The 14645-nt window shown below is 40.9% G+C and overlaps 1 protein-coding gene across 1 annotated transcript in view; it reads left to right on the top strand.

The window, feature by feature from the left end:
- The window catches only part of LOC109486708 (S-crystallin SL11-like), a 25376-nt gene extending 12748 nt beyond the window's left edge, over window positions 1-12628 (top strand). The window contains exons 3-6 of the mRNA XM_019790601.1: window positions 441-548; window positions 2241-2356; window positions 6617-6727; window positions 12385-12628. Coding sequence (XP_019646160.1) covers window positions 441-548; window positions 2241-2356; window positions 6617-6727; window positions 12385-12564 — 515 coding nt within the window. The 3' untranslated portion in view covers window positions 12565-12628. The remainder of the gene's footprint in view (window positions 1-440; window positions 549-2240; window positions 2357-6616; window positions 6728-12384) is intronic.
- Window positions 12629-14645: the final 2017 nt, after the last annotated feature.

Raw genomic sequence — 14645 nt, 5'->3', positions numbered from 1 at the left:
GAGAGAGAGAGAGGAGAGACGAGAGAGAGGAGAGGAGGAGNGAGAGACAGAGAGAGAGAGAGGGAGGGGGAGAGACTGAGAGGGGGAGGGGGAGAGACTGAGAGGGACAGGGGAAGAAGAAGAGCAAACAGACATATAGATATACAGAACCAGTGACAGAGAGAATGATTGATACACTTCATGTTGTATTTGTATGTAATATTGTGGCAAGAATCGAAAGCTGGAAATATGACTTTCTGATGGTTTGAATAGATGTTCAACCTATTTCATGAAAAGATTTTATATTTGAGTCATGAGTTGTTTAACGTGTTGGAAATGACAGTTGAATGCTGCATATTCTGTTATCAAGATGCTGCAACAATCCTACTCGCACTGAAATCATGATTCAAATCACACAAGGACTAAAGCTTCACTTTTCTTCCTGTTATTTTTTCTGAAAGCTGGAGAATTTACCGGACCTTTCCGTCAGCTGCCGTGGCTTGAGTTGGAGGACGGGACGACTATCTCTCAAACCAGAGCCATCCTGAGGCTAGTAGCCCGGGAAGGGGGTGAGTCTTCATTTCGTGTGTGTAGATATGGCCACAGCACGTAAATTTTATGGATGACATCCTCCTCAGACTCCAAATCTAATGCGAGCGGGCGAAAAAAAACAAGACGGGGCGAAAATTATACATTTTAAAATTTTGACTCAATCATTGTACAAATGTTTTTTTTTTTTTTTTATTCAATGGGAACATCAAATATACACAGCCAGCGTCACATATCACTGCATCAAAGTAAGAAACAAAATATTAAATCAGAGCCTTGTCTTGTCTCCTCTCTTTATAGTTATCTGCCATCCATCTTCTGGCATGGTAACATCTTTGCCCATTTTCGTCATGTTGACCATTGTCAGAAGGCATCAAAATGTCTTGTTTTTTGTTTCCCCAAAATCAGGCGAAAATTAAACCGCGCGCTGATGCCATCCAAAAAAATTACTTGCTGTGGCCTTACATATCTCTGTGCAGGACATCAGTACTTTAGCATGTGTCATCCTGACATCAGGAACATACAGGACATGTTTAGTTAGGACTGAGCGATACAAGAGGCCTGGAAGTGTCTCATTCGCCACGATTTACCACCGCTGTTATTACGGAGATGTAGAGATAGCGCGTTTATCGGGAGGAAACATGTGGCATCTCAGTCTTAGCGTACAACGTCGCTGTAAAACCCTTGTACACCTTCTGGGGAGCTAAGTGGGCATTTACGTATGCACGGTCCTGTATGTAGACAGTTACATACATGTACCAGCGATGAAGTATCTGTATCTGTATAGCCGGTATAACCGCCTTTCGGCGTAACACACCAGCTTAGCAGGCACGCGGCGCGGCGGCAGCTGGCTATATTACACCGATCGACTTGTTACACCTAACCCTTGAACTCCTAGCTCTAGACATTGTTTAAAGCTATCTAATGACAATGTCCCTACTGTACTTGGTGACAGTGAGTTCCACTCTGCGATAGTTCTAGGAAAGAATGAATTCTTGAACACCTCAATCCTTGGTTGATAGCTCTGGTACTATTTCTTGTTCTCTTAGTAGTTGGGACGTCCATCAGTTTATTAGTCATTTTGTACATCATGCATAGTCTGGACATCTTTCTTCTGTCTTCCAGTGAGGCCCACTGTAGGTTTCTTTATAGAAAGTAAAGAGATAAAGTAGATAGATATAGATGTGTTATGTAACAAGCTATTCACATTTCGTAAATCAAGTTCAACAGATTTCCAAAGTCTCTCAATATCATGAAAGTTCATCTGTGTTGGTAGTAACCATAGTAACACGTTAAACTTTATTCCAACACACAATTTACAGAGAGATCCAATTGTCAGCGACCACTGTCATTGTGAGTGTTGTTTGGTCATTGATTATCCTGATGAAGACGACATTGGTCGCTGAAAATTTGATCTCTCTGTAAATTGTATGTTGGAATAAAGGCCAACGTTTTACTAAGATTTCAAAATACTCGATGCTACAGACAGATTCGAAAATATCTTTAGCACCCACAGTACAAAAAAGGTACATGCAAATATATAAAAATACTGCTTCGTTCTACAAGCCACTAGCCATGAAGGTTTAGTAATTAGGTTGTAAAGTTTTATTCTATACCTTTTTAAACTATGTTCAACGGTTGTTGCCATACATTGTACCATGAAGAATTGTCGTGCAATGAAGTTCTGTGTATTGACGAAATGTTGTCGTTAGGTTTTGACGGAGATACCAACTTAGACGCTGCCAAAGCAGACGAGATAACGGACGCTGTAGAAGACATCAAAGATGCCTTCTTCACCACGATCTTCGAACAGGATGAGCAGAAGAAGGTTTGATTTGATTTGATTTGATTAGTTTGCACATAAACAAAACAGACATTAATAATACAAAACGAGGATAAAACAGGTGAAGGAGGAGGGGCATGGAATGCTTATACAAGGCCCTCCTCCTCTAAACTATACAAAATTAAGTATAATCAATAAATGGAAATAATACAATAGAAGATGGAAATAATACAGTAAGGATAATCAAATAATGCACGGAATAAGTTAATGACAATGAAATAAGATAATGTAAGTTATAAATACAGTGCAATAATGATAATGATAATAATTGGTATGAGTTAAAATAAGAGAAAAACATTAAATGAAACTATTACAGGGGGCTAGGTGTGAGGATTTTCATTTTTTGCCCCGATTTTACACTAATATCTTTAGTAACCCTAAGTCTTCCACCCATTTCAACTTGTGTCCACACATTATTCATGCACGATTTGCTGCTTGGTAGGAATATTTTTTTTCATATTTATCTGTTGTACTACGTGTAAATTGTATTGTCTTCTGCCACCAATTAAGGATGTTAACATTATGTCTTGTTTTGTACTTTGCGGTTAGATTTCTTTATCTATGTTTGTATAACGTCTGTATTTGTGGGTCATCTACTACCAGTTTCGACTGCCTTGATGACCCGTGTACTGATGTGTTGTCAGTCCCCAGTAAAGTAAAGTATTAAATAATTTTTATGGATGACATCAGCGCGCGCATTCATTTTCGCCTGATTTTGAAAAAAAAAAGAAATTTTGTTGCCTTCTGACAGTGGTCAACATGCCGAAAACGGGCAAAGATGTCTGTTACCATGCCGGGAGGCAGATAACTGAAGAAAAGGCTCTGATTTAATGTTTTGTTTCTTACTTTAATGCAGTGATATGTGATGCTGGCTGTGTATATGATGTTCGCATTGAATAAAAACCATTTGTACAATGATTGAGTCAACATTTTAAAATGTAGGAACCTTGTTTTTTTTTCAGCCCGCCTTGTTTTTTTCGCCCGCTCGCATTAGATTTGGAGTCGGCAGAGGATGTCCTCCATAAAATTTACTTGTTGTGGCCTAAGTAAAATTAAAGTAACGGAAGAAGAGTCCAAACACCCACATGCACACACTGTCACACTCCGTCCTTCTTTCACTTGCTCGCTCTTTCATTCATTCTCTGAGCCCTTCTTGTTCTTCCAAATTACTTGTTGGTGACAATAGCCGAAAATATGACAAAGTATTTAATGGTTGATTGTCATAGTTATTTTTTTGCCAAATAGCCATTCTTTGCTTTTGCAAGAAGTGCATCTTTCAATCCCCTGTGCATCAAACTTCACGGCCAAATATAACATTATACAAGAAGAAAATGAGATGTGAGTCTTGGGCATCCGATGCAAGTCATGTGAATTTCAGTGACAAAAATATCTCCTCGCCACCAAATCTCTTGTCTTTTATCGTGTGTTCATACAAAAACAACAACCATGCCAGAAACATTGGAGGCATTACAAAAGCAATTAAAAAAGGGCTAACTGGTATACTAAAAATACGGCGGTGGTACCCAAAAATAAAGAGACGCTGCACGTAGCTCTTTTGTGGGTTATTTCAAACGCTTCAAGTATGAATTGGTGACCAAAATGTGCTGAAAATGTTAGTAAATGTCAATATTAGACGTATTTCCTCATCCAGAGTATTTTTGTTTTTGTTTTTTCAACATTTCATGACCAAACATGGCGACGGCACACTCAAATTATCAACTTATTTTATGCCACCACCAACCCAGAGCTAGTACAAATACAGAACATGACAATATTAATACTCATTTTCACTTGAGTTAAGCTAGGAAAGTCGTGTAAAATGCATTTCCTAAGGGCAAGATCATTGGCATGTCAGGACTCGAACCCGGGACCTCTTGGTTCCGAGTCGAGCACTCTGCTGCTACGCCGCACGACCCCACGAATATTTTTGTTTTGGCGCGCTGAAATTGCACTGGATGCCCGCTTCATTTCTTAACGACGCCGCTAAAATGTCTACCTTTTTTTACCACCCCAGCATTAGTAGTAGAAGTTCAAGCGTGGAATGTGCAGCAGGCGGGGCGCAGTGTCGCCTAGCGCCGGGCCTGTGCCTAATTGGTGAGGAATCCCTCCGATGCCCCCGGTTCTCTCCCGGCCGTGATTTTGATGGGAGTTAATTGCGTTCCGTGATGTTTCCAAAATACACAATCAGCGAGACAGCTGACCCTTGAACTTGGGAAATTGCTAACAGGAGAGCAGCGCACCACGATAGCGGTAACTACTACTGCTCTACCCGGCTACTCCCCTACTGTCTAACGAACCAGGCACTATTAGTAAACATCAGTGAATAGCGGCCAGTCAATTTTACTAACAAGATCTATTTACCGACGTCTGAACATGAGATAAACCGTCTACAAGCCAAGTCGGAAGATGTAAAGACAGCCTAACCGCTTAAGGTGTTCTTGTAGACCTTTGGCGTAAGCAAAGGGGTGGAAAGGGCTAATAGTTATAAATTGGTTGGCTATCCGCGGTGTCCCTCCTAAGTGATTCTAATGCACGATAATCACTTTCTTGAGTGAGTTCCATCCCGAGCTCAGCCCTCCTGGTCGGGGCGGTGAAGCCGGCTTGTCTGCCGGCGGAGCAGGGAGGGTTGACCCGGGCGGGGCGCACGTCACGTCCCAGACAGCGGCCCGATTGATGCCCGAAGCCGTCTTTCGTCCTCTGGTCCTCCCCCGTGCGCGGCACCGGCGCCGGTGGATGCCCCACCAATTAGGCAAAAAGGTTGGCAAGGTTCCGCAGGTCGCCGCCAAACTTTGGAGATAATTCAAGCGAAGCCTCTAAGAAATTGCCTTCGGGAGATGCTGGATTAGATCGCGATGGGAGGCATCTTCAAGTCTTTTGGATGTCTTATTGTTTCCACTCATGCGTATCTCCGCGACTTCTTCTGCTTATTGATGAGACTACAAACTGGAACTGTTTGTCGCTGGGGCCGGTTACAGACGAGTTTTGCAGCTGTGACTTGTCTGAATTTTGGAATATATGATGTCTAGAGTTTCAGTTTTCAGTTTTATTCAGATCCACAATTAGCCTCATAAGAGGCTATTCTTCCTGTGGTCTACACATTCATATTTACATACATGTATTACAAACGTTAAAAAAAACATTACAAAATTAACAGTACATGGCAAACTTTACACAATTCACTATTTACAATCCAGTACTTTGCTAGTTGCCTATGTTTTCCACAACTGTGACGTCCTGTACATAAAGCGCTTTTTCTGAGAGTTTGACTTTTGTTTCGGTAGTCTGATTTTGTTTGTGCTGGTTAAACGTGTTCGGTAGTTGTGAATCTCAGATTGGAATGTGATTTTGTCGTACAAGGCCTTTGGTTGTTTGGTGTAGCCTGGGTACCATCCGGATTTTCGCTACGCAACGCTCGATTTTTTCGAGCGTTGCGTAGCGAAAATCCGGATGGTACCCAGGCTATGTTTGGTGAGCATGGTACGTTTAAATGTGACAAGGCTTCTCTGTATGCAAATAAGATCCACACATAACTACTTTTGTATTTGGTCGTCAACATGCATTTGCTTCGGTGGAAAGGCATTCGAGACATGTATCTTAGAAATTACAAACTTTACTTTCGCTTGTTTTATATATTCCAAAATGTAATCACAAGACGTGGTGACGGCACATTTAAGTTTTTTTAAGCTTATATCAATGCCACCACCAACACAGGGGACAATACAATACACATTTTCAATCGTGTTAAGTGCCTTTCCCAAGGGCACAAGATCGGTGGCATGTCAGGACTCGAACCCGGGACCTCTTGGTTCCGAGGCAAGCACTCTGCCGCTACGCCACACGACCCCACAAATACAACAATTAAGGCATAATGAACAATCAATTCAAGTTTTCCTTTGAACATCAGATTATTTTTTCTTCTTTTCTTCCAAAGATTAGAAACTCGTTTTTAGATTAAGTATCCAAAATTATTGATTTTACCTTATCATTCACTGAGTCTGCCTTTTCCTATCATTTTCACTTCATTTAGGAGTATTTTGCACAAAACATTTTTAAAACCACCTGTTCCACCACTTGTAATGAGTTTACCACTCTTATCTATACAGCCTTTTGTAGAATGCCTCTTAAATGATCATTATGTATCATTTTTGCACCAATTAACAATTGAAATATTTTAGTTGAAAATTATGATTATGGTTTCTGATGATGATTCTTTTTTTTATTATCTTTCCTCCCAACATGTACCAGGCCTCACTGGAGGATGAATTCTGGGATAGCAGGCTGCCAACAAGACTGAGACAGTTTGAAAAACTTCTGGAAATGAACAATGGCGGACAGGGATTCTTTGTTGGGAAGGCGGTACGTACAAAAAAAAACTTTAAAGGCATCCAGTGCAGTTTTTAGGGCTTGGAAACCCGATTTTTCAAAGCCAATGTTTTATATATATAGTCACTTATCTATACATACAGAATTGAAACCACACTATCCCAATGTTGACCCTCATGCAGCCATGGAGCAAAAATCCCCCAAATTCTGACGGAAAATGGCTACTGGAGGGGCCCTGGGCTGATTTTTAGGGTACCTCCCATAAAACTGAAAGGACTCATCTTGGGGCTTGTTTCTGCAGTTTTAAATACCCAAAGTATGAAATAATGATTGAACTGTGCTAATTGAAGCAGTATGTGTCAATGTCATAAAGATATCTTTATTCAGAATATTTCCAGTTTTGCTGCTCTGAAATCGCATTGGATGCCTTTAATGGCATATTTCATAACATTTCACATGCTACAGAACTCAATACAATGGTATCTATTTAAACTTGTGACATAACGTGTAAAACGTAACATAATTCTGCAACCCGAAAGAAAAATTACAACACCGAAACATGATTGAAAAAGATATTCTTGCAGGTATATAAAAAAATCTTTTGGTCAGATTTGCCTCTTTTTGAAAAGTAATACGTAAAGAATTTATAAACCATGCTCTTCCCTAGTTATGTCATGCAAGGTATGAATTTGTAATGAGCTAGAACTGGTATGTTTTCAAAGGTGAAATAGACAGCTTTCGGCAAAATAACTAGCTCGAGTATAAAAAAAACTTGTGGAGGGTTTCTAGTTTGTATTTTCGGTTTGATAACTATGCTGGAGGGGAAAAATTAATATTAGAGAGATCTGGTACACGTACTGATAGTGGGCAAGAACTGATATGATTCTTTCAAATGACGTCAGCACAAACGTGTCATAGATAGACTTTGGCAAAGTAACTGGCTCGAGAATAGGAAATCTCTAGTTTGTATTTTTAGTTTGATAACTATGCTGGAGGTGAAAAATGAACACTGGAGAGGTACAGGTACGATCGTACGGGTAGCTAGCTACAAATGGTTTTATTATTTCAAATGAGGTAAGTACAAATGTGAAATACTCGTAGATAGGTTTTGGCAAAAAAGCTAGTTTGAGGATACAAAACCTTGGCTAGAGTCTCTATATATAGTTTGTATTTTAAGTTTGATAACCATACTGGAGGTGAAAAAAAATGAACATTGGAAAGATTCAGGTAGGACCGTACGAGTAGCTAGTTAGAAATTAATGTGAAATACTCGTAGATTTTCTTGGCAAAATGCGAGGTTTTTGGGAAAAAAGCTAGCTTAAGGATACAAAACCTTGAGGAGAGTCTCTATATATAGTTTGTATTTTTGGTTTGAGAATTATGCGGTGAAAAAATGGATATTTTTTTTCAAATCATGGAGACAAGTACAGGTACAAGTACAAATACATACACAGCATACACAACAATAACTTTTACAGCCATATCCCCAAAATACACGGACTAATCACAAAGACAGACGCTAAAAAGATGATGTCTAAATCACTTAGACACAACAGGTCTTTAGACTGACATAGATATCACAGATGAAGTTTCTTGACATTATTATAGAATGAAGCTTAAATCTCCATGTACAATAAAGGTTTGTTTAATTCATACCCTATTAAAGCCCGTATAAATACTCATGTTAATCATGTTCACTTAAAGAATCCTAGGGAGACATTAATTTCAGATATTTTCAGAAAAAATGGACATTACATAAATCTGGTACGGGTAGCTGAGGCCTACCGCTGTGTTGTTTAATGATAACGGAATTGTAGTTTTGCCTGTAGCGACAATGGCACGCACAGACACTTAGCGGGTAACGTGGGGGAGGGGTAACGGGGATTGGGTCGGACAGAGGTGGTGACTTTCATAATGACTCTGGCGACGTTCGACTAGACTGTTGACAAGGTGGCAGCGGTAAACAGTCTGGGTGGTTGCTATTGGCAACGCAGGTGCATGCCTATGGGGGAGGGGGGCGGCTAACCCCTCACGGCTTTCTAAAAAAAGAAAGAAGCAAACTGTAGTGTCTTTTCTTGCCAATGTTTTAGTAACTTTGCTACGTTGGCCACGGTTTATTTTTTTTATTCAGATATACATCAATACAAAATGGACAAAAATTGTGGGGTCGTGTGGCGTAGAGGCAGAGTGCGCGACTCCTAGAGGTCCCGGGTTCGAGTCCTGGCATGCCACCGATCTTGTGCCCTTGGGAAAGGCACTTTACACGACTTTCCTCACTTCGCTCAGGTGAAAATGAGTATTGTCCTGTCATGTATTTGTCCCCTGTGTTGGTGGCGGCATTAATATAAGTTGATAACACTTGAGTGTGCCGTCACCACGTCTGGTGATTACATGTTGGAATAAAAAAAATACAAAATGGACAAAGACAAAGTGGCGACAGACTCAAATTTCACGCGATTCTCGCCTACTCTCAAAGCAGATCCCTTTCGTTCGCAAGACAGTATCCATTAGCCAGAGAAGGTCGCCGGCCACCGTTGGTGGGGGTAGCGACAAAAAAACTGCCGAATATAAGAAGCTAAGCTAACGATCATTCGAATCCCCCACAACCTCTGCTTGGAGAGTAACTCTCGCCACCACTTGTATATTATGGAAAATAAAGATATAAGACAAGACGCTCAAACTTTAATATGAATAATAAATGAACCTATAATAGAATATGGATTCAACCTTCCCCCCGAAAGAAAATAAAGCAAAGGGATACCGTATACCTAAAAGAAATTTTGCATCTGAGAGGAAGATCCACTTTTTATCTTAATCCAAGATATTTCTTTAAAAGATGAACTGATTCGTATCACCAGAGGGGCTGGAGTTGTAGAAAAACTGCTCACTTTGTCATTCAATAAAAAGCTATGTCTCATTCATTTTACATCCTCTCAAAACGCAGAAATGCCATTTCAGAAGGTTCAATTTTTAAAATTTTACGGGGGAACATGCCCCGGACCCCACTAGAAACCTTGGGGCTCAGGCCAACGGCGCTCGCTGGTCCTTGAGACAGTGGGAAGAACCCCCCTCCCCCCATTTAAAATCCTGGCTACCGGCATGATGAAGATGGATTTTCCCTAGCCTCCATAGCATGCCAAAAACTGGGGGTTTTGGGGGTCTTCATGGTCTTTGGGAGCTTTTATGTGCTATTTTCTGATTGCATATAGACAACATAGCCGGCCTGGTTGAATTACCTGTTTTTAGAACTGGGCTAATCAGAAAACAGCCGAAGACCACCAAACCCCCAGTTCTATAAGCCTGCTACGGAGGCTAGATTTTCCAAACCGGAGTACCCAATCCACCCCCCTCCCCACACCCACCCACCCTCTAGACCTCTTCTCTAACATTGTTACCATTCCTCTCATTACCGACAATCACTTCAATTACCCTCCTCAGTCGTCAGCATGTCATCGTCTCAGTCTAAACTTTCCCGCGGCGATGATCCAAGCTGAACTTCACAGCTTTGTTTACTGACCGTTGTCCATGGCAACGCCATAGCTTTAGTCCCCGCGGTATACTTTTGTTGCGAGGTTGTCCATTATTTCTGCTTATTCTGTAGAATCCAACAGTTATGAATGTAATTTGATAACTGCAGCACGCGGAAACAATCCGTATGACATTGGCACATGCTGCCCCACGTTACCACCGATTTGCCTTAGTATTTCATACTTCGGGCATTTAAAATAATAGTACAGAAACAATACCGAAGAAGAGTCCTTTATTTTCTGGGTGGTACCCCAAAAGTCAGCCCAGGTTCCTACCTGTAACCATTTTCCGTCACAATTTTCGGCATTTTTGCTACATGAATGTCGACATACGAGAACATGTTGTTTCAACTTAATATGTAGATATGAGTGATTAGAATATTGACTTTAAAAAAAAATCTGGTTTTCAAATACTAAGAACTGCACCTTAAAAGCTCAACCACAATTTCTTCTGTCATTACCTTGAACGTGTGAAAGTATCATGTATCTTAGGGTTAGTTTTTTTTTAATTATCCAGAAGCACAGTGATGAATACAAATAAAAGGACATGGACTAAGTGACTGCGAACTCAAGTTAGGCACAACTTATATTCTCGCTGCCACTTTTTAGCGTTAGTTGAGTACGTTGTGGGGTTGGATACCGTCAAAAGAAGGCAGGGTAGACATGGTCAGAAGTGTCCTGGTGCGCCAAAGCTTTGAAGTAGTAGGTTCTAGAAAGGTGTCTCTCTCCGCGGCCATGTCCAAGTTGACAGCCCCCCTCCTCTCCGTCTCCACCCCCTCCTGAACCGGCTAATCCCCGAGCGCGCCCCCTCTGATGTCATTAACCCCATTAAAGCGACAAGTGCTTACCGAGATCCTAGCTCCAGGACCCGGCGCCTCGCGGATTCCCCCTGTCTTTCCAGGGGCAACTTGCTAACTAAAAGTTGTTACAACGAAAATTAGCCCTAACGATCATCCGTCTGGGGGTGTCTGGAACGGAAAATTGCCATAATTGACGAAAGGAAATAAGGGCCTTATTATAATGTCAATTCTCTGCACTCGTACATTGATATAGATCGGAGGCAAAGCGTCTGTTTGGAGTATCAATTACCATCAATATTCCTATTTGAACACTTAACGGGCGCAGATTACTCCACAATTATATAGCAACGGCTCATTTCCAACGTCCAAATCATACTTATCAACCAGTTAGCAGCAGAAGTGAATCGCCGTTCATGTTTTTAGCATGACAACTTACCGCAAAGTAATCCATGGCGATTTTACCCGCAGTCATCTATTTCTTCCAGGTAATGTTGATTTACTGTATCGCTCACGTTTAGCTCAGCTTGAGTAATATCTCTGTCAAGACAAAATTTACCCTCGCGCGCTTTCGTCGTGCGTAATTAATTCGCTTACCTGCATCCATGTATCAGAACTCGTGGTGGCATCAAATATCTTAGGCAAGGACTACACAGCCTAACAATGGGAATATGAATAACACGATAGAAATCCTCCACATTTTGCGGGGAATGAATTCATCATGAAGTTAGCTTTCACAATACAGGTCTTCGCCGCTATTGTCAAAGAAGGATATGTAGGATAGCACAAAAATATTATCGATAGCATACAGTCAAAATAGCAATCCTCGACTATTGCAGGCAAAGTTTCAAGGACTGTGACTTTGTAATGGCAAAGCACTGAAAGGGGGACGTTTTCTTCAAGCCCATGTCACATATAGCCGAACATGTCCTCCCGAGCACCAGCCGAATTCCCCCCAACCATGGTTGGGAGTAGATCGGAAGCAAGGTCGGCTACTGTCGTAGGCTGGTGTTCGGTGAGGTTGGCTACTGTTCAGCTGTGCCATCCGAAAGTTTCAAAATGTTTATACGACATCCAGGAGAGGACTGGAGGTTCGGACATGGTCGCATGATGGTTGCCTGGTGTTCGGGAGTAGGTCGGCAGTGATCGGGACAACCTCGGGGGTCAAATTTGACAAAAATTTAACTCAAATTCGATTACAGTTGTGTAGAAAGGTAGGGGTGGCCTAAATCTGGTCAGACTGCACCCGCACGTCAGCCAATCTTGGCTGGTTGGTGGTCGGGGCTTCCAATTCATTGTCAAGTCTGTGTAGTTGTACCAATTGATCTGTGGTGTAATCCGAATATTTTTTTACAAATTTGTTCAGATGACCCATGCGGATCTGGAGATGTTTTCGTTGCTGGACATGTTGGAGAGCTCTTCCAAGGAAAGAGACCTCCTCGGCATGTTGGGCGCCGTTCCGCTGGTCAAGGCACACAAGGAGCGGGTGTCTAACCACCCGAAGATAGCTGAGTACATCAAGACAAGGAGGGACACACCGTTATAGAAACAAAATGGCGGCGTCGTATGGGGGGCACGCAAAGTATTCTGGGAGGTGATTTTTTTCACAATTGCAAGTCACCAATTTCACACTTCCCATAATGCCTAGTAAGTTAGTAACGGTCACGGATATAACGTAGCCACCCCCTCCCCCTTCCTCTATCGACAAACTGGTCAACTATTGTTTTGAATTATTTCTCTAGTATAAAGCGCATGCCATAATTGCATTTTTGTTGGAATTAGAGAAAATGACGTACCTTCTATCGTTCTAATATACGTACGTAATGCGACCGTGCGAGTAGGAGAGTCTTCGGTAGAAGGTAGAACGATAGAAGGCACGTCATCTTCTCTAATTCCAACAAAAATGCAATTATGGCATGCACTTTATACTAGATAAATAATTCCGAACAATATAGTTAGTTGACCAGTTTGTCAATAGAACTTGTTCGAAATATTACATCGATGAAGGGGGAGGGGGTAATACGTCATATCCGTGACTTTTACTAGGCATTATGGGAAGTGTGAAATTGGTGAATGGGCACACGCAAAGTATTCTGGGAGGTGATTTTTTTTAACAATTGCAAGTTATAGGGGAGGAATAAATATTTTTTGTAAAAGGTAGGTGTTACTTGTTCACTGTGTACTGAAGCTAGGTGTTACTGGTTCAATGTGCATCGAAGCCAGGTGTTCACTGTTATTATATATCTACAATGCGGTCCCAAATGTAAAGTACTTTTGACTTGTGGAGTAAGTATCATACCGGAATGACACTGAACTACCTATAGTCACGCAGTCACCATCTTAAAGCAGATATGTAAATATTTTACATTAGATAGAGACCTCAAATCATTTTTTCATATATTTGATATTGAACAGTACTAGTTGATTTGGGTGCGTGTGTTGTGTGAGTGTGAACTTAGCCCTTTTCAATTGCAATACTACATAACAAATATATTTCTGGCGTGAGCTACCTTTGGTCCAGAAATAACTTGTTGTATCTTTATGATAATATCTAGAATATATTTAGAAAAATGTATATGTGTAAAAGTATTGAAGAAGAGAGAATTAGATTGAAAAAGTTACTTTTTGTCGCATTGCTTTAACATTATACATATTCCATTTAGGGCACATCATTGAACTATTTTTCGAGGATTATCTATATGAGCTATGATATTTCAACGTTTCACTCATATTTCACTGCAATTTTGTGCTTTTTGCTTGTACAGATGTATGTTCGTCGTATGGACTCATACACACGTACTAAGTATTTTTATTTTAGTACATGGCATTAGTTTTGTTAGTACTAATAAAAAAAGAAGTCGAACCCCAAAATAGCTAGCGTAGTAGTAGAAGTAGAAGTTTTTTTCCAGACAGTTGTTACCTGTCTCCTGTTACTGTATTGCAATGAGTATTATACTTAATTGTAAAAGCAATCATTAGTAGCCTTCGGGCATGATTTTGCGAATAAAGTTTCAATAAAAAAGGTCAATCAATGCCATTGTTTGATGAATGGTGCACATATTCTTTACTAGTTTAATGGGGGAGGGGTGACGAAATAAGGTTTTATATTGTTGAAGTGCAGACGATCCTAAAATAATATCATCAGGTTGGTAGAGCTTTCTGCGTACGTTTCGACGTAAGGGGATGGGGACAATGTAGTAGACAGAGGACAACAGACGAATCCGTTGGATCAAGGAAGCTGTGTGGACAAGAAACTCAACCCCAGTGATGAACAGGGACGGGGGGGGGGAGGATACAAGGTCACGATTGGGATTGTGTTCTAATCGCAAAAGCGCCACCTGCCTTGTAGCGGCGAGAAGTAGTACTCCAGTCAGAAGCTATGAGGAAGGTGTCTGGTTGACATTAAGCAATGTGTGAGAAGCACCGGTAGTGTTTTTTTTTCAACATGCAAAAATACAATACATACTGGTGACGCACTCAAGCAACATGCTTATATTCACGTCACCACTAGACATAAAATAAAAATTACATCATAAAACATGGGTATCGTCCAGGTAACAGAGTTTAGCTATTATAAATGAATACAGAAGTATAAATCAGTTGTTAAATCGCTTAGTTTCAGAGATA

This window comes from Branchiostoma belcheri, unplaced genomic scaffold, assembly GCF_001625305.1.
Source record: "Branchiostoma belcheri isolate BF01 breed outbred unplaced genomic scaffold, Haploidv18h27 scaffold82, whole genome shotgun sequence".
Lineage (NCBI taxonomy): Eukaryota > Metazoa > Chordata > Leptocardii > Amphioxiformes > Branchiostomatidae > Branchiostoma > Branchiostoma belcheri.
The sequence above is the reverse complement of the archived record's forward strand: the minus strand, read 5'-3'. Positions and strand labels throughout refer to the sequence as shown.